Below are 22,351 nucleotides of genomic sequence, written 5' to 3'. Positions count from 1 at the left end.
GGAAAAAATTTGGAAGTATTCAGTTGAGTTCACCCCGTCTCAAATTTGACTGCATTGGGATGAGTCGACCTAGATAAAATTTGACCGTATTCGACCGAGACAACTGTGGCCAAAATTTGGCTGTATTCAACCTAGTTGGGTCCAGTCAAAATTTGGTCGAATTCAATCGAGTTGGCCCCGATTGAGATTTGGCCGAGTCGGCCCTGACCCAAATTTGGTTTATTTGGGTACGACGGCCTAGGGTGAAATTTGGTCGTATTCAAATGAGTCGATCACGATCGAAATTTGGCCGTAATCAACTGAGTCGGCCACAACTAGGGATGTCAAAAAAATTCGTACCCGCGGGTATCCGTGGATAAAACCCGCAACGGGTAGAAAATGGATATTAAAAATGGATACCCGCTACCCGTGGGTACGAGTATTTTTTATACCCGTATGTTAACGGGGCGAGTATGGGTATCATAGTATCCGTACCCGTGGATACCCGTACCCGCTAAACTTTAATTCACAAAAGTACTCTCATATATATATATATATATATATATATATATATATATATATATATTAGTAAAAAATATTTTGGCCTAATTTTTTCTAAGTTGCACATCTAGTCTTCTGTCTTCATTCTTCAAACTTCAAGTATTGATATGTTACACCCCTTGACATTCTTCTCTTTTCTTTATTTGAAATTGGGCATATACATCAAATCCTATATAGACAATGACGTTTATGATATGTTTGTTGTCAAATGATGGAATCAAAATAAGAATAATTGGCACGTGGCAATTGAGATTTATTATTTGTTTATTTTGTTTATTTTTTAGGAATCAATTGGAAAAAGTGAACTTTTTGATCAAAACACTAATTAAAAAATTTTCATTGTGTTGAATGTCATTTTATATTTACTTTTATAATTAATTGGACTTGTATGAACTTGAGTTTATTTGAACTTTATTTAAAATTTATGATAATTATGTATTTTATTTTATTTTATTTGAATTTATGATTAAATATTTATTTTTTAAATAATTTTTTAAATACCCGCGGGTACCCGTGGATACCCGCGGATATAAAAAAAATAGGCGGGTACCCACATAACGGATACCCGACGGATATGGGTACGGGTACGGGGCAAATATTTATCCAGCGGGTAGGGTACGGGGGAACTACTACCCGTACCCGCCCCGCCCCGTTGACATCCCTAGCCACAACCGAAATTCGACCGAATTCAGTCGAGTCGGCTCCGGTCAAAATTCGGTCGTGTTGGCCTCGACCAAAATTTGACCGAGTTGGTCTTGGCCTGAATTTGGTCGTTCGCGACCCACATTTGGTCATATTTAGGCGAGTCGGTCCTAACCTAAATTTGGCCAAATTCAGTCGAGTTGGTCATGACCAAAATTTGGTCAAGTCGGCACTTGCCCAAATTTAGCCGTATTCGGTCGACTATGTCCCGAGCGACATTTGACTATATTCAACTTAGTCGGCTGTGATCGAAAATTGGTCATATTCAGTAAAGTAGGTCCTAACCGACGAATTTAGTGGAGTCAACCCTAACCAAAATTTGACTGATCAGGCCCTGACCCAAATGTGGTCATATTTGACTAAGTCGGCTCTGGCCAAAATTTGGTCGTATTAGGCAAAATTGACTCTGGCTAAATTTCAGTTGAATCTAGTTAAGTCGATCTTGCCTAAAATTTTGTCGAGTCGACCTTAGCCCAAATTTGGTCACGTCATCCCCGACTGAAATTCGTTCGAAAGTCATCCAAGTTTATCCCATGCTGAAATTTGGCCTCGACAAAAAATCTGCCAAATTCTATGGGGTAAGCCCTATCGAAAATCTAATCCACATCCATTTTGGACCCAAACAATGGATGTGGATCCAAATTTGTGTCCATAGGGCTAACACCAACGAATTTAACAGATTTGGCCGAATATTTCCAAATTTTGTCCAGGACCAACTGGGTCAAATTTCAATTGGGACCGACTTGACAGAATTTGGCCTAATTCGGCTAAATTTTTTATAGGGTCACGCCAACTCAATTAAATACGACTAAATTTGGACTAGTCCGTCTCAACCTTTAGCCTAACCTAACAAAAAATATAAAGTGAAAATTTGGATTGGATATTTTGGATTATCCATTTTGAAAATCTAGATTTCGAGAATGGATACAATCCATAAAATATAGAAAATGTAAATTAGATTGATATCCAGATCCAATAAAATGTATTTTAAATGGATTAGATTTTTAATAGAATGGATATTAAATGAATTGGATCATAGAAAAAATAGATTAAATCATAAAAATTAGCTTTTTTGCTCACCCTTACCAAAAACCATTCTCAAACCAATTTACCTAAACAAGCTCACTTCATTTGTTTGTATCCATGAAGAAGGAAAAACGAGAAACGAAAACCCTAACGTTATCAATTAATCCCTCTAGATTCAAACATAGAGAAAAATTAGTTAATTTTGGTATTAGTGGATATATTTTTAACTAATATCATTTAAAAATAGTTTTATTTTTAAATTTTTCTTCATTTAAATGAAACTTGATAGCAAGAATTAAGAAAGTCATTAAAAACAAAATCTCAATTTAATAGAAAGATATTTTTGGGCTGGTAATTAATCAGAGTGAAAGTATTATATATATATATATATATATATATATATATATATATATATATATATATATATATATATATATATATATATATATATTAGCCCATTTTTTATTTTGGTTTCATTATTCTGATTTTAATGCAAAAATCCTTAACAACAATAAAATGTGTAAGATTTTAAAATTTGAATGGTAAAATATATGAAAATTTAAAAGTAAACAAAAAAATGTAACTCTTTTATCGTATAATTAGTCATGTACGTAGTTTTACATCTTTATTGTTATATATCACATCTCCAATCCACGTCAACGTCATCCACCACAAAACAATGAACATGTTAAATTAGCAATTAATTAAATTGTTGGAAAATATAAAAAATTCTGAAATTGAATAGAAAAATATACAATTAATTCAAATTAATTATATTTCATAATACAATTTATTCATGTCACTTACCCATATATGAACTAATAGCAATAACACATTTTAATTATGTCTATCATTAGAATAGTATTAATTACTAAATATAAGGAATTTGGATTTTGGATTTTGTCGTGCCATTTATCTAATTTGTCTTCAAAATATGTAAATATATAGATACATTGATGGTTATTGATTTTGAAATTTTAAAATATATTAAAACTATTTTTAAAGTGTGAAAATAGTGTATTTTTAATGTTCAATAGAGAATAACAAAAAAAAAACTAAATAGAGAATTAAAAAAACTAAAACTTAAAAGTATTTGTAATTTTTATTTTAGAGCAATGAATAAAAATTAATATGAAAATATTAATAGTATTATATATATATATATATATATATATATATATATATATATATATATATATATCCAAAAGAAAGGTACATGATATCTTGATATGCACAAAAAAATGTTAAATAATTGTTTGTTCATCGCAAAGTTTGAGTTGGGCCAAAACCCCGCAGTTTTGTTGTGAATCCAGGCTACAAACTTGATGAGATCAAGGAACCAAAAATACTTATTTAATTAATACAATAATTTATTTGGTTCATAGTTTACACCTCTTATGAGTTATATTAAATTATTTGTTCAAAATGATAAGTACGAAAATTAAGTTATCTACATCAACTCGTACGAACGAATCTTAAAAATGGAAAACGATTTCTCTTTTCTCTGCTAATGTTTTCTTTGTGTGTGTGTGAAAATTCTGACCCTCTTGTTGCTCCAAGAGCCACCTTTTTACGTTCAAACATTCTAGCTACCTTCAAATTGCATCCAAGGTTTCATGTCTCTATCACGTGCATGAAATCTCTCTCACATGCCTCCATCTTCTCTCTCACCTTTCCTTGTCCCTTAAGGTCAAAAACCTAATCAACTATATAACAAAAAACATATATTTATATATAATTCATGCAACATTTTCCAACAGCTATACCCTATGATGCATATATACCATGGTAGCTACGTGGCTACTTTGATAGCTATATATACACACATATATATCGCTATATATATCACTTGAATTATGATGTCACCATCATGCATGCATGCATGCAACTATTCTCACAATAACACATATATAACATTAAAGAAAATCGTTTGAACTATCGATAACTTTAGCTTAATTATTACTAGTATAATTCATTCACCACACATAACCAATTAACCTATGATCTTCACAATGATTAAAGGCCAAGCATTTATCTAAGGTTACCAATTCTAAACGAACTCTTTGTATTTCTGTGATTCTATAGGCACGACAATATCCATATCAACATTATTACTTATACTTTGTTAGCTTATATTATGGTGTTTTTCTTGTATTTTACATTAGTTTGTCCTTTTTTTTATCTTAACTAGTAATGAAATTTTAATGATAGTTATATATATTGAAATTATTTTTTTCATGGATTAGACATAATTTTCTCATATTTTATATATTTTTATGTGATAATAAATAATTAATAAACTTTAAAGCGTCAATATAACTTATATGTGAATGATAATGGTTTTATCAAAGGAAACACAGTTCGTTAAAATGTTTTATGTGTATATATTAATATGATACGTATATATAAATATAAATATGTATGATAAAGAAAAGGTCTTATATATACTGTATTATTATATAATTATCTTAATTGCTATATAAAACATGTTTCCACCATTGAAAAGTAATAGAAAAAAAAATGGGTAAATTGAGTATAAAAATCAAGTTATATATGGATTACATTTTCTCCTCTTTATTTTCTACATGATCCATTGTAGATAGTACCATATAAATAAGCTCAGAAAAATGTGTAGATGAACATTAAAAAACCAGGCTTTGCTGAAACATTGCATACCAAGTTATTAACACATGAATTGTGTACAAAGTAGCTAATTTAAATCATCAGAAAAAGTGAGTTGAATGAAATAACCAACTAGCCTACAAAACGAGGCTGGATCAGCTAATTGCATTGCACCTTCATTGAAGTTTAATTTCCGGTGAGTTTTGTCCTTTTCTGTTTCTTGGTATGTACACAAAAGAACTATAGAGACTGAAAACAGCACCAAGTGCATGGCAAGTGCCTCATGTTTCATAAAAGAAAACAAAAAACACTACAGAAACAACAACAAAAAGGGTACAAGAAGAACACAGGAGTTGTTTCTCTACTTGAAAAAGAAAGAAATTGACAGAAAAAAATATCTGTAAGGGTAACAACTGAGTACAGGAACTCAAAGAGAGTGTATGTAATGTGAGAAGATATGATTGATTATCAGTAATTTAGCTCTCCACAATCTTTGGACCATTGTACATCTTTCCATTTACTTCCAAGTCTTCAAGCTCCTCCCTCTCTTGTAGCCATTCATAAGCACTCTTTTCCTCTTCTGGTATGGATAATCCATCCACTGAAAATCAAAATAATGTGCATCTATCAGTTAATGGAAATCACTTATAAGAATAGTTATTACAAAAAGTTAAGAAACTAATAGTGCATGCATTCATGCATTAGTAGCAAGATACCTGAAAAGTTGGAAAATGGAAAATTGTGGTAATATGTGCAGTGTCTGCCTTCAGTATCAGAATATGGAGGACCAAGCACATCAAGAACTGCACATGCTGTCACTGCTGTGAAACAGTGCATGTTGCCACCATCTTCTGGATAAAGGATGGAAGGGTTGCAAGGAGCAGTGAAATCAGCATCAACCTTAACTTTGGCTAGTCTCATCTCACGAGTTTGGCCTGCAAATTAGATTATAAACATTAGTTGTTTTCTTTGTGCTTACAAGAACAGTTTAAAAAAAAGAAATACTATGAAGGAGTAACTGGTGCTAATTCGCTAATTCACTAATTCCCCTTTTATGTGGGGCCTTTGAATCATGTGGATCCCACTCTATTTTCAGTGAGACACATGAAATTCAACAATAATAAAGATGTGTTGAAAAGGGCATGTCAAAAAGTATGTCATTCCATTTCTCTTTCACCATGAAAGGAAGAAACTTGGGAGATATATTGACTCAATACAACAATCAACTGAGAAGATGTTTCACTAAGCATTTGGAACTCAGACACAGTAAAAGCAAACAAAGATAACACCATCAATCAATCTTTGATCATGAAATTGTTCACATCATTCTGAGATGAAAAGTATACAAGAGGGTTTTGACGTTTGGAGAAGTTTGTGTAGTATTTGAGAGTTCTGTTGGGGTTACTATAGGAAGTTCCTAATGCACACACAACATAGGTTTGTCTAAAGATAATTCTAGTTAGCAACAAAACTCCTTCTAGGTACATTTCTCTATTATTCTTAAACCAAACAGCACCTTCAACACAGAAGGGCATGTACATATACCAAATGTTAAACACCACCTTCTATGTATTTGTCACTATTCATGGGGCTTGAATGTGCAGTTAGAAGATAACGAAAGCTTTGAATCTTTTGTTCTAAAAGCATTCTTTTGTGACATGTAACAGCTATCGCAACATGTCCTCAAAGTACACTGACATGTTACAAGAATAGGAAAAGATACTCACTTTCTGAAGGATTGATGATGTTGGGAGATTCAGGAGGCATGTCAACGACCCAATCATATGACTTGATGTGCATAGTGCCAAAAAGTAGCTTACTGAAAACTGTCATCCCAGGATGATTGTGAAGAGGGATAACTCCAGAAGGTGGCAAGCAAAATATTCCCATCTGAAAAAACCACACAACAAAACAAGGTTACCATCTACACAAGAAAAACATCACTCACTCTCATACCATGAAATCAGTTCCAGGTTTAGCATGTGCAAATACCGAGAACTTTTCACACTCATAAATGTGCAGGTACTGGATTCTTGGCACTCTCTGAGTGGCACTGGTCCTGAAATACGGCATATCAGGTCTCAAACCAACGTCTTCTGGCCTTATTCCATCTGCACAAAGAGAGACAGCAAGAGTTGCATTGCATGCTTTGCATCATGACACATATAATAAAACACGAAAAAAAAAAAAAAAAACAGTTTACAACAATTGGTTCATAATTCTTGGCAACACTGTGGAGCTACGTGTGGTCCAGGTAATTGATTAAGGTTCCAAAGGAACATATATACAACAAAATTTCACTATATGCATTAATTATGGTTCAGACATATAAAACCAACTAAGAGTAGCATTCCTATGTTTAACAACTCCCACTGAACAATAAGAGTTTTGTGCTAGGCCTCCAAAACAGAATAATTTTTATTTTCCCTCTTTGGCAATCATCATCACACAAAAAACTTGCTACAAGCATTCAACTAGTTATCAAATCCAGTGATTGGTTGTTTTGTCTCCCACCTAATAATAGGATTAAAAGTCTTCATAAACCATTAATCTAGCTAATTTTATCACCTGAATAGCCCAAAATTATGATATAGAGAATCAAAATTATCAACATGGACACATGAGAAAAAGAGGGAGGAGAGAGAAGCAAAGAGTTTCACTATGTTTGATGTCATTCATATTAGAATCAAACACGTAGTTCACATGACACTGAAATTAGTTCAATGTCAATATATATATCTTGCTCGGGGACACAACAAGCACATGATAACAACCATTTTTTTATTTGATAGCCAATGCAGAAACCTCGGTGCATATATGCAAGACACATGCATGCACGTTAAGACACAAAATTAGAATATAAAAGAAGCATAAACCCCACACAAGTCTGGTGCAATTTGTGATATTGAAGCAATTGCCAAAAGCATACACTGATTATTAACATTATTTTATTGAATTGGGGCATAAAATACACCCACCCTTTTATTGATCCCTCCAACAATACAAACTCCATGACCAAACTAAATTATTATAATTCCAATAATAAGAGAAAAATCCAACCCATTTCACCATACCACATTAGAATTGAGATTACATCTTACATCAAGATGAAAAACACACAAATTTAAACATTTGCATTCCAGATCAAAATTTTGACACCCACCCCAGATAGGGGGAAAGCAACCAATAACAAGCAACAACACATGGCACAATCATAAGCTAAAAAGAAGAAAGAAGAAGGGAAAAACAGCAACATGGTATAGTACCTAGAACAGACCGCAACTTGTCAATGTCCTGAAGGGGAGGGACAAAGCCTGTCCCCGCAGAGGCAAAGACAACCTTACAAGTCTCGAAGAGCATCTGAACCGGCGGCTTCTTCCTCTGACGCCGCCGGTTCCGCCGTGAGTTGCTGCTGGCAATGGTTTCCCTTGAAATTCCACAAAATTCTCGTCCTTTTCTCTCAGCCAAGGTCTTCTCAATCCCCATCCAAAACCACCCCCACCAAAAAAGGCCTCAACTTTCCACACCAACTCAATAATGCAACGTCAAAACACCCCCAAAGCCTCAAATTCACAAAATGGGCACTCCAAAGGCCTCTCCAAAATGCAAAACAAAGACCCCAGAAGAAGAAACAGAGCAAAAACAGAGGAGAAGGGTATAATATGACAAGTTAACAAAAATTAATAATATGAGCTAAAGGGTAGAGTTTGTCTAACTGTGTATATGTGTATGTTTTCTCTTTGTACTTCTTTCTCTTTTTTCCTTTTTTTTTTACACAGTTGATGTTGTGGGTGGTGTTGTGTTGTGTTGGTGTGAGGGGGTAAAAGGTTTAGATGATGCTAGTACTAACCATAACAATAACAATAATGGGTGTGAAAATTTTACAAATTGGCTTGGAAAATTGTGTGGGTGAAGCAGTGGTGGGTAAGGAATGTGGATTGATATTGATATAAAAGAGGTAGAAGAAGTGGTGGCAGGGTTACTTGAGAGAGAAAAACAGTTGGTTTTTGGAAGCCAAATCAGAAAACCAGGGGCCATGCTTGCCATTCCAGTGGGCTGTTTCAACAGCGGGTTTTTTTTTTATATATAATTTATTATATACCATCATTTAATATCTTATATTAATGTTGCTAGTATCATATCAATATCTGCATAGTCTATAGTATATACTCCTCTTTCATTTTCTGCTTTAATCTATTCTCTTTCTTCTTCTTTTTCCTTTATTGCACACTCAATGAACCCTACAAATTATTCAATATTTCATGAATCATGACCATTCTTTTTTTTTTCTTGGCTTCATTTCATGGTAACTGTAATTTAAGGTTTAAAATAAAAATATAATGTTTCAACCAAAACTAAAAACATCAATCAACTCAAAATTTTATAAAACAATGTTACTGTTATTTTTAGATAGAAGAAATCGTTACATAAAACAAGGATTAGGATAATATTTTAATTGCTTAATAACACAACTTCATATAAAAAAGAAACTCAAACTCTACACTATTATTTTAATGCCTCATTATCTCTTGTTAATGAAAATTTATGAAGCCAATAATATATATATATATATATATATATATATATATTGATTTTGAAATGTTCTGTTTAACACAAGTGGGAAACCTCATAGATTAGTTGTGTTTAATTAATGTTTGGCACCTAGTTCTGCATTTTTTTGTTTTTGTTATATTAATTAATCTACACACATCTGAGACTCCATTGATGATTCAGATATCTTCTCAGAAATAGGACTTTACATAATTTATAGCAGTAAATAATTTATTTCAAAAGCCAATGAATAAATAAATATGCTAATGCTCTTATATTATATTTTACTCATAAATAAGTTACGGGTGCCGCTCATGTTAAATTATATATATTTTATAAATAGGATTTTGAGTCTGAATTTTATAAACAATAAATAAATATATTTTAAAAAAATTCACAGAAAAAATAAAAATGAAGTTTTTTTAAAGTTAAAAATGAAATGTATTCAATTAGTATATTAGGACACAGTTTATACAGCGCAGAAAGTTAGTGTTACAGTACTATATTTTCAGTACTATATTTAAGATATGATTATAAAAAGTAGTATTTATTGTTTTGACCATGAAATATATGAAATTTAAAACATAATCAAATACTTTAAGAGAATTTTTGTTAAGAGGAATGTGATAACGTATTGAATAATTTATACATTTTTTTTTACAATTGAATAATTTAGATTTGACTCTAAATCATGTTTTTTTAATTGTTTGATATAATTGTATACTAATTATGACTGTTATTACATGTTGTTGAACTGTAATGAGTAGCCGTATTTGGTTTTAAGTTGTCTCCGTATTTTTTCATTCTTTATTAACTGTTTTCTCATTTCGTTGATATTAAAAATAGCAGTAAAAATATCAATTTTACAGATATATTTCATTATTTTAAATTTAGACTATTGGTGATGACCTCTTAGGGTAATATAATATTTAGGAAAAAAAAAATGTCTCTTTCAAACATATTTTCTTTGAAATTATCAAATCCCGTATATCAAATTTTTTATAAGGATTTTTTTTTTCATCAATGGAGGAATTATTTTCATGGTTTATCCTTTATATATATATATATATATATATATATATATATATATATATATATATATATATATATATATATAAAGTTTTTGAAATCAGTAACATTTATTATATGCAATAAACAAAGTTATTACTATTTATCTTAATAAATTGAAAAATACTTGTAACAAAATAAATAGGATTCACAAATAATATATTGATTAATATACAAACTATTTTGACTCAATCAACTTTCTTTTAGTTTTTTCTATTAGTAAAATTGAATTAAATACTTTTAAAATGTAATAATTTTTAGTTCTTCAGGGAGTTAGTGAACAATTAAATCAAGAAAAATAAAAAAACAATTATATCTTCTATGAAAGCTAAGCAGTTTCAAATATTGTTTTGAACTATGAAGAGATTAAATGAATTATGTCCTTTTGTAAATATATGGCTCAAGAACAATATGAAAATTGCTCAAACAGTTAGATATATTGTTCAAATAAAGAATCACACACTTTACTGAGAAAAAATCAATGTTAATTAATGTCACTCACTGAGAAAATACCTAATTCAAGCTATAATTCTTTATTTTCAAACTCATGATTTGTGTGTAAATAAGTTCTCCTCTATAAACTAAATTTTATATAATATATTTATAATATATATTATAAATCATTAATGATTAAGTGATTGATACAAATAACATGGTTTATCTTGATTTAAGATGCATATTAAATGAATTGATGGAGAAAGAAAGATAATTATATAATAATTTCATCTAATTTTTAGATTATAATATTGAATAATGAAACGGATTATGGAAAAAATATATATATCATAATCTCAATAGAAAATATTGTCTGAAACTTTGGTAAATAAATGCAATAAAACACTCTAACTCCATTTAGTTATTGTTGATGTTTTTTATAATTTTCAAAAATGGTTAGTCTCTTGAAATATTTAATACAAATATTAAAAAACAATTTAATTATTAATTAAAGATAAAAATATGTAATATGTGTACTTTTAAAATTAAATATAATATATATAGTATTTAATGGTTAAATTTATTAATTATTTTAACTTAACTTTAAACTTTTATGTTTGTATTCATAATTACATAATGACCGTACTTTAAGATTATATATAAACAAAAGTAGATAAGTTGTAAATTCTTATGATTACGTAAAAACTTTGTATTTTTTTTTTTTTTTGTGTTTTGTTAGAGGGTTAGATATTAGTGTTATTATATTTTATAAACCATATTATATAATTAGATAATATATACATATACACAGTGTATGTGACTTGGATACAATGGGAGGCTTATTTGAGTTTAATCTATGAGTATATTATTAATTTATAACATTTGTACACATATACGTATATTTGGAAGTGACATTTATCTTCGTATTCCATTATATTAATGAAAAGGATAACATGCATCTATTATATCTATTATAGGTTTACACAAAGAGTTACATTGCCAAATACTTTATGAAACAAATATTTGTTTATTGAAAAAGACATACTTATGTATTATCAAATGATAATATAAAATATTTGCCCCAACTGTGTATCAAAATTGAATTGGTGATAATATAATATAAACTTTGGTAGAAAGCAAAAGCTTGCACTATGATATTTTATTATTATTTCATTAAAGGAAAAAGTGAGACACCAAGAACAAAATATTTCTTTCTTTTTTTCCGTAAAGATGAAGTAAATGTATTTATTTAAAAATAAAATGTTATTTAAATATGATGTGTGAAATATATAAGGGGAATTCGAATTCATCAAATAAAAGTTATATAAAAAATTTCCATATTATTCTCCAACTCTCTTGGTCCCTATAGAAAGAGAAGTAATATTCTCCTACTATCCTAATGTATGAATGTCCTGGAAAAAAAATTCGGCATCACAAAACATTTGTGCATCTTCTAATGAGTTATATATGTGTTTCAAAACATTTGTTTAGCCATCACAAAATATTACCCTTATCTTACCTCTACTTAAACATTGCTAAGCATATGGTAGGGCTCAAATACAAATTTGAGTATGCAAATGATAATTTTGAATAATTGTTAATAACTCAGCCCATGTTTTTAGTTGTGACATTGTAAAAATCTCTTGATTTGCCATTTCATTTCTAAAAATACTTTTTTTCTATGATTCCAAATTACCCAAACTATTGTCATCCTCGTACATTTCCAAACACCATTTTTTTTATTGTTCAACTTTGTGAGATAAATTTGTTGAAAATGTTGCTCTGTCTTAAAATGTTGAACATTATTAATATTTATCCATTTACTATAGTGATTCCACACAACCCTTGAAACTTTGCATGTAAAATATAAATGACTAATACATTTTTCCTCAACCTCACACAATGGACAAAATCTATTATATATTCTTATCCCTCTATTGAACGAGTTGTCTTTGGTTGGTTGGAACCATGTTAAGAACCACTCTCCAAGCCAAGAGTTGAGTAGATGGATGAGTTTTAACGGACAAAAATAGTTGAACATATATGAATTGTCACCACTGATGTTATCTTGCAATTTTTTATAAGCTGAATTAACCATTTAATAATTTGAATCTTCATATTTTCACTCCCAAATATCTTCTCTATCCCTATTTGAAGATTTATCTAATAGTTGTTCCATCATTAAGATTAGTTGAGGTGCTACCCATTCAAATAACTCCACCTACATACCAAATTATACTTCCAACTTTCATTGTTCCAACAACCTAACTCTCTAACTTTGCTTGTTTATTAATGGAATTAGCATATAATCTTGCGTTTCTTTTAATGGCACTTCTCTAATCCATTAGTCATTACAAAAATTAATCAAATTCCCTTTTCCAAGTTTTCGCTAAATATTTTCCTCAAACCAGTTCCTCTATTAACCGTCACTTGTCACCTTCTTAATATCCCTCCACCACCTTAATCTCAGCCTATTACACACCCTATTATTTAAATTTGTCCAAATTTCATATTTAGATTCTAGGATTGCTTTCGGCATGCCCTCTCTTTATATTCCTAGTCACTCCATTTACCAAGTAAGACAATATTGAATAGTTTGAAGTCTTTAGTTCCTAGGCCCCCATCTGCTTTCGATTTGCATATATTGTCCATTTTACCCATACTATCTTCCTATATTCACTACCCCAACCCCATAAAAACTCTTTTTGAATTTTCTATATCTCCCTTTGTACTCTTGATGGCATTTTGAAGAACGACATAAAATATAGAAGTAATGTTGTAATAACATATTTGAGCAAGCATACTCTACCTGCAAAGGACAAGTATTTTTCTTTCCATCTAGTCGATTTTTTCCTTATTTTTTCAATTACCACTTTCCACAATTCAAACCTCCTAGAGATGTCACCAATGGACATACCTAAATAAATGAATGGTAAATTGTTATCAAACATATATTTCATTTATAATAATATGTTATGATACAAATTTATTGATAATATTTCAAAACAAATTAATTTGTACCAAAAAAGAAAGTAATTGATCTTATTATAAGATACTTTAAGAAAATATATTATTTCTTATAAATAATATTATAATCGAATGTAATTTAAAAACTACATTATATATCAATAAACTATAAACATTTTTATTTACTATAAATTTGCAATCGATCTAAGTACAAAAATATAATTTTTCAAGAAGTTCGATATTAACATGTATTATCATTTATTGACCTTTGAATTTATCAAGACTTTAATCTATGAGTTAATTAAGGATTAAAGTAAGTTCATTCTAACACAAGTTCGCACATTTATAAATATATTGATATGCAATAATTATCTATCGGTTATCTTAATTTGCGTTAGTTAAACCATTAATAAGCAAATGCATATAAGAATTTGTACTTAATATATATGAACACAAAATCATTCATATATCATCTCGAGTGGTTAACTTCAACTAAAAATTACATCATAATATAAAATACATAATCATTCCACTAAATACAATATAACATCATATTATTATTACATTTAATTATTGAACTAAAAGTGTCTTAAGCCCAAAAAAATATTGTTTTGGTACTTAAATAAGCAAATATAAAGACCTACTGTAAAAGTCTCATTGCTCACGGTGTGTAGTGCCACGAGTAAGAGCTAATATCAATGTGTTTTATCAACACTTGAATGATAAAATCAATTAAAATATAACTAGGACAAAAAGTGTATTTAACTACTCGTAATATGCTATGGTTTTAAGAAAAATGAAGCCTTAAAAAACACGGTGACATTTTTAAATTATTGGAAAAGTATAGGCTCTAGTTCTTAGTTAACTGAAACCTATGTCATGACTGTTTAAGTATAGGCTTCGGTCTGTAACTTATTGATGAGGCTCCTTGGACGTGGAAGTGAGAAGGAGACTTCATGAGCATGCAGCAAAATGGAAATGGAGACAAAATTGAAGGCTCTTGTAGCTATGGTATGGTGTGGTGGAGATGAAGTTCTAGGAAGGAGACCTATCCTAGGGAAGGAGGTTAGAGGAGTTAAGGTAGAAGCCTAGTCTAGCAATGACTCTCAAGGCAATTGTATGGAGTGCTCTCAACATCTGGCAATTATCATTCAAAGAGTAACCAAATACAAGTGGTGGATACCCCCATTTATAGTAGGGTAGTCGTCCAAGATGTAATGCAAATGTATCTTGAAATGAAATGCAAACTTGGCTTGGAAAAGAAGCTAGCCTTATATCTGTGTGATGCAAGGGAGTGAAAGATCATGTGCCAACTGGCAAGTCATGCTCTCCATGCCTTTGCACCATGTGTTCTAAGTGTTCAATGAGAGTAACTCTCGGCCAAGCATTTCAATTGGGCTTGAATTAGCCCAATTTGAAAGCTAATCAACAATGTACTTTGACTTTTTATTTTATAAAGCATGACATAACATGTGGCCCAAAAATAAAGTCTACACTAATGCTTTGACATGCCACTTCTCATATTTTAACATTCTTCTTGGCCAATGAGAAGAGCATTTGAAGCCCATGAGGATTTTGGTCATCTTGAGAGAAACTCATTTGAATCTTTCTTAACTTGCTTCTTGTTATTGGGCCTTTGATTGGGCTGAGGCCTTGAGGTGCATGTAGGTCATGAGTTGGTCCTAAAGTGGACTTATCACTTACACTTTATCAATAATTTCAAAAATATCACCGTATATTTAAAAGACTTTACCTGAGTGTCTGAATATAGGCTTCGATTTTCTTTAAAATTGAAGTCTATATCCTAATTGTCTGAGTATAGGCTTCAGTTCACTCTAGGCTTTAGTTTTACAGAGAGTCAGAGCCTATAACACCCTAAATAGGGTTAATGTCAACATTTTTTATAGATTTGTGCGTTCAATTGTTACATCCCACCAATATGAATTCCTTGGCTTACCATCTCTACCGTGAATCCTCTCTCATTTTCTCACATTTTCTTCCATTTTCTCTCATCATGTGCGTTTAGGTTGTCCCTCACTTTTTTTCTCTCGTTTTCAGTTTCTTTTATTCGTTTGAGTATCTCGCATTTAGGTTCACAGTTCATTATTGTGGGTTGTGTTCTTTCTCGTTTGTGTCGCATTGTTTGTGCACCATTGAAGGTGACCATTACATATTTGAGTGATTTTGGGCTTCAGATGTATTAGTAATTGGAGTCATTTCTTATAGTACAGGCTTTGGTTGAGAACTACAACCTGAACCCTCTATTTTTTACAACGCCTAGATATAAGCGTGGAGAGCCTAACCAACAAAGTACTCCCCCTTTCTTTTTCCATAATCTACCTTATTTTCATATGTATTATGTACTCTTGCTTATGTTGGAAAATTTTAAACATGCAAATGTCTTTAACTCAATTTTTCGTTTGTCCTGATACTGAAAGGGAGTTTTAGAAACTACCTTATTAATAACCTTATTTAATACATAAATAACAATCTTTAACACATACATCATACATCTAAAATAAAATGAAAATGAGGAGTTTTATAAATGAACTTGGACACCATTCCATTTCACCATATTTTTTATAATACCTACTACCTCTATCAAATATTCATATTTGGTTCTCTAAAAAACCAAAGCCTATAGATGAAAAGGCTTTGGTTGCATGGGAACTGATGTCTAAAGGCTCCCAATAATTTAAAAAATATCATTGTATTTAAAATATTTTATCTTAGTGGCAAAGTTTTAGGCTTCAATTATTTGTAAAATCAAAGCGTATTAGTGTATACACTTCGGTTTTACAAAGAATCGAAGTTTAAAGCTCTCTTTAGGGTTAATTTTTGCTAAATTTTACAAATGTGCCAAGTCTTTTGTTTTATTATGCTACTGTAGTAACTTGTTATCTCTCCTCCTCCATTATGAACGTCGTTCTTCCACGATTCTTCATCCTTTCTTCTTTTTTCCATCATTTTCACTAAACCCCACGTCTAACACCGTCACGTTGTCCGTCATCGCCGCTAAACACGAGTTCTTGAGGACCTCCATTCTCCGCCGCTCAACATCGAACACTCATGAATGTTGTTTCTTTCTTCCCCATTCATTTTTTCCTTTTTGGTTGAGCTCGTGTATTGGTTAAGGTTTGTTGTTCCTAAAGTTTGAGCTTTTTGCCACCATTCATGTCCAGGGTACTTCCTTGTGTTGTGATAGTGTAGTCCGCATTTCATTGCTCCCAAAACACGTTTTACATGCATCTCCTCCATTGTTGCTCGCGTTTCGCACTCCCAAGTTTCTATTACCTTTACAATTTATATTTAATATGAACCTATATTTTTTTAATATGTTGTTAATTTATTTTTTGTATGTTAGACACGTTGATATTTTTCAATTGTATGTTTTGGTTCAGTAATAATGCATGGTTGAGAGATGTAGACGGGTTCATGAACCCCTAACTCATTAATCAAAGCAATAAGTTTGATGACACCCAAACATACATCACCAATTGTTTTGAATAAGGAAAGCAAATATATTTAGTCTCTTATATAGATTCTTAAGTGTAGTTTGTTGTATTGTAATTATAATTCATCATTTTAAGGTATAACAATGATTGTATTTTCAATTCAAATGTCATTCACAACTACTTGTAGTTTCTCTCGGGGAGAACAATGTTGTATGGTTTTGCTCATTACACAAGTCTCCCCCAAGCATCTCAAACAAGTAATAGATTGGTAAGAACCTCAATCTTATGAAATTTCTTTCTTATATAAGTGCATCCAAAAACATTCCTTTCTTTATAGTTCATTTATTGGACATAACATGTTGTCCCTTCAGGTTTTCTATTTTGGTCCATATATAATTGTTTGATTCATTTTCTTCCTTGATTATTTATAAGGTTTAGTTATGTCTTTGGTTCCCATTTTCGTAGTAAAATATCGATTTGGTCCCTCTATTTTTTCTTATCTTAAATTGGTCCTTATTTTGGGAAATTTAATGCAATCAAGTCTTTTTCATTAGTGGTACAATAACGACATTAAATGGGGTATTTCGAATATTTATTTATTTTTTTGAATTTAAAAAAAAATTGTCACGTGTCACGCTAACATCGTGCCACGTGGCAATGATAGAGTGATGTGGCAATGATAATGTCACGTGTCATTATTATGCCATGTGTCATTTTCTCATTCTCAATTTGGTTCTTGTATTTCAATTTTTGTCTCAATTTATTCCCAATTTTTATAAAAATTGTGCAATTTCATCCATCTCCAAATTGAAAAAAAAAATTAATTTGAATATAAATGTTATACAAATATTTTTATTAAATTTGATATTTTTATTCAAATTGATATTTTTATTACATATTTTTAACATAACTAATAAGTTTGTTTAAATTTGTGTTTCACATTCAACTTTACTTAAAATTGTTTTCAAATTTAAATTTTATTTGTTTTTTATTGTTACATAAACTAGTTAAAATAATTTTTATAATTGTTATTTTCACACCAACTCAAACAATTGGATAGAAATTATTGAACTTTACACATTTTAAAAATATACAATTATTTGAAATATAAATTCAAATAAAAAAATAATATTAAAGTATGATGTAATAAAATATCAATATAATTTATGAATTTTTTTTTTTCTATTAGCATTATATTTTAGGTTAAATTACTCTTTTGGTCCCCCTATTTGTCAAGAAATTTCAGTTTGGTTTTCAAGTTTTTCGTTGTCTCAATTTGGTCCTCATTTTCTTAAAAATGATTCAATTTGGTCATTGCCATTAATTTTAACCAAACGGTGTTAAAGTCAACGCCACGTATCAATTTCTAGTTTTTTTTTTTTTTGCATGTGTCACTTCACAATTGTGTCATGTGTCAAAATGACTCAATTTGGTCCCTATATTTGTTTTTACTTTCAATTTAGTCCCAATTTTTGTAAAAATAAAGCAATATTGTTCCTCCTAGATTGACACTCAATTTAATTTTTGTATACAACTTATGATGATATTCTTAATAAAATTGACGTTTTTATTAAATATTTGTAGAAATATTTTTAAACAAGTTTTTTTTTTAGTTTTATTATTGAACAAAGTTAAACCCCAAACTTAATTTCAAAAATTAACAATTTTGTCATCATATATAAAGGCATCAAGTGTATCATATTATACAAACTTAGTGAAGATTAAAAATCAAATAGCTTGTCACACATAAGTTTAGGAACTAAATTTCAAGTTCAAAACAAAACCAAAGTCTAATATTTTGTATAGAATTTAAAGTTAATTTAATCTATTTATAGAAATATTTAATAAAAATGTTAATTTTAGTAAGAATATCACCATAAGATTTATAAAAAAGTAAATTTAGTGTCAATTTAAGGAAGGACAATATTACTTCATTTTTACAAAAATTGGGACTAAATTGAAACTAAAAATAAATATAGGGACCAAATTGAGTCACTTTGACACGTGACACAACTATGAAGTGACAAGTGTAAAAATTTAAAAAAGAATTAAAAAAATTAAAAAAAAAAACAGAAATTGACACGTGGTGTTGACTTTAAAATTGTCTGGTCAAACTAACGGTAAAGACCAAATTGAATCATTTTTAAGAAAATGAGGACCAAATTGAGACAACGAAAAACTTAAGGACCAAACTGAAATTTTTTAACAAATAGAGAGATCAAAAGAGTAATTTAACCTATATTTTATTAACAACTTTAAAACAATTTTAAATAAAGTTCAATGTAAAATATAAATTTAAATAAACTTAATTTTGTTAAAAATATTTACTTGAAATATGAATTTTGGATAGAAATATTTGCGTACATTTATATAGAAATTAAATTTGGAGAGGGACAAAATTACTCCATTTTTACAAAAATTGAGACTAAATTGAAACAAAAATTAAAATAAAGGGACAAATTTGATAATGAAGAAATGACACATGGCATAATAGTGACATGTGACACTGTCACTGCCACATCACATTGTCCCTACCACGTGGCACGACATCAACGTGACACGTGACAACCTTTTAAATTTAAAAAAAAATAAATAAATAATTCAAAAAATTCTGAAACTGACACGTGACAGAACTAAAGCTTCTTCTCCCTTCCACGTGTTATTAAATTTTAATTACTTTTAAAATTAGAAAGAGATTAGTTTTGGTTGAGACTTAGAACCAAAGTCTTTTCTTTTATTTTTTTTAATTTCAATCGTTTTTTAATATTTTTATGCTTTGGTTTTTAAGACAATCGAAAGTTGCAACCGAAGCCAAAAAACCTATTTTTTTACTTTATTTGGATAAGCTTCAGTTATGGAACTGAACTGAAGTATAATATCAAAAAGAACTGATGCCAAAATCCTTTCAGTACAAGTATGATTGGTAATTTAAAAATATTTCAAGTTGAATTACAACATTTTTTAACATTATTGTCTATAATTATAAACAGTTTCTACTGTATTGCTTAAAATAAAGAGGCAAAAATTTTTGTATGTTCTCTAGGTTTAAGGCAAATAAAACTCACTGTATAACCAACAATAAAAAAATGGGGCTTATTCCTATTTTAGACAATGATTTTTCAGTTGTTGTCATGTCAATGTTGCCTAATCTATTGATACGAAGAAGATTCATAATGTATAGTATAACTGAGAAATAAATGACACAATAAATAAGCCACAATTTTTTTTGTCCACATTTTCTATGGGCAACATTAAAAAAATTGTTTAAATAATTAACAATTTATAAAATGACCTTTAGTAATTTTAAGTCACACTTATATATTTGTGGTCTTTTCAATGTTTAGACAATAATTTTATACATGTGAACTAGTTAAGTGTAGTCTAAAGTAAAGAATGAAGTAGTAAATTAATTTCAATACTTTTATGTTATTAATTTCAATAATTTTATGCTAAATAAATAAGAACTCATAATAATGTGGTTTCAATCTATAAAAACCGTCAATAATAAAACCAAAGCCATTGAGTTTAATTTTATTATATAAATTGAAACAACCATGTCCATCACTAAATTCAAAACCACATTTACCTATTTTTTAAAGAAAGAACATTAAAGATTCTTAAGTAGACTAAAATGATAACCAATATAAAAGATCATACATAATAAGTTTTTATTTTTGTCTTGAATAGTTTTCACATAGAATATTTTACTTTCACTTGTGTTTTAGACCATAAGGAATATTTGCATCATTTTAGACAAACAAGAAGTAGCACAAAATCAAATCAGCAAGAATGACGAGGAAACTAAGTTAAATTTGATTAAAAATTGTATACATATGTGCAATAAACAACACCTTACATTTGAGAAAATTTTTCTAAAAGTCCTTACTACAAGAAAATGTATCATAACAATCAATTTTAGTGACCAAAACTATAATGACCAATTTAGATACTAATTTACAAAATAAAAAAATTATTGATTATTAAAATAGTCATTGTTATGAATAAAAAATTATCACTAAATTGGTCACTAATTAATTAGAGACTAATTTAAACTAATTCATTTGGTAGCTAATGTTTAGTGAACAATTTTCTTTGGTAGTTAAAATCTTGGTAGCTAAATTTTAAAAATCAATTTAAAAACTAATAATAATTTTTTATTTATAATAGTGACTATTTAGTAATCAATAATTGTTAATTTTATAAATTGATACCTAAATTGGTCACTATAGTAACTATAAAATTTTAATAATTTTATAATAGTGACTACAATTGGTCGTTAACAAGGCATTTTATTATAATGATCCCACTTTTATCACAAAAAACTACATTTAATTTATTTCTTAACATGACCCTTTTTTTCTTTAAAGTTCTTGGCCTCTAGCTTTAGCATTTTGTCACCTACATAAACTAGGTTAATAGAATTACCTTTAAAAAAATTTAACATGTTTTCTGAATAAGTGTTCCAATTATTCTTTAACATCCACTTGTCTTTCACATGTTACAGCTAAACCTCCATATATACTCAAAAGTAATGAGTTTAGAATAAATTGAAGCATAAAATCTTATACTCTATAACACTTTTTTCTTGCTGTAATATTATTCATGTCAATCATGTGTTATTGTGTCTTATTATTCTTTGGCAAACATAAAATATTTATTTGCACTTAGGGTTTGCAAAATAATGTTTTAATTGTTTGTAATAGTTGTTCACACGAATATAAAGCTCAATTTATTAGATCATTTTCATGCCTTAAGTTTAGACTTCTCATCGGTTTTATAATCAGATAAAATTTAATAACCCGTATTTATATTTCTGATTTTTCAAAATTAGAAGTCTTCTTATTTAATATATTCTTTATGTATTAGGTTACCATATTGATGTGAAATTGGACTAATTTTATACATAATTAATTTTAATTACAAAATTTTAATTAACTATTTATGATGAATATCTTTTCTTAAAAAATATATTTTATACATAAAAG

At 29.3% G+C, this 22,351-nt stretch overlaps 1 protein-coding gene across 1 annotated transcript; it reads right to left on the bottom strand.

The window, feature by feature from the left end:
• Window positions 1–5,005: 5,005 nt before the first annotated feature.
• Window positions 5,006–8,654, bottom strand: LOC114182682 (plant cysteine oxidase 2-like). The gene is made up of 5 exons (XM_028069601.2): window positions 8,157–8,654; window positions 6,883–7,001; window positions 6,618–6,780; window positions 5,607–5,825; window positions 5,006–5,491 (listed from the first exon to the last, which is right to left on the bottom strand). Exons 1-5 carry the CDS (start codon window positions 8,374–8,376, stop codon window positions 5,367–5,369), a joined length of 846 nt encoding a protein of 281 aa, XP_027925402.1. The 5' UTR covers window positions 8,377–8,654; the 3' UTR covers window positions 5,006–5,366.
• Window positions 8,655–22,351: the final 13,697 nt, after the last annotated feature.

This window comes from Vigna unguiculata, chromosome 4 (genome assembly GCF_037176805.1).
Source record: "Vigna unguiculata cultivar grain cowpea cultivar isolate G323 ecotype 2 chromosome 4, ASM3717680v1, whole genome shotgun sequence".
NCBI lineage: Eukaryota > Viridiplantae > Streptophyta > Magnoliopsida > Fabales > Fabaceae > Vigna > Vigna unguiculata.
Note: the sequence above shows the minus strand (reverse complement) of the source record. Positions and strands in the feature narration are given on the sequence as shown.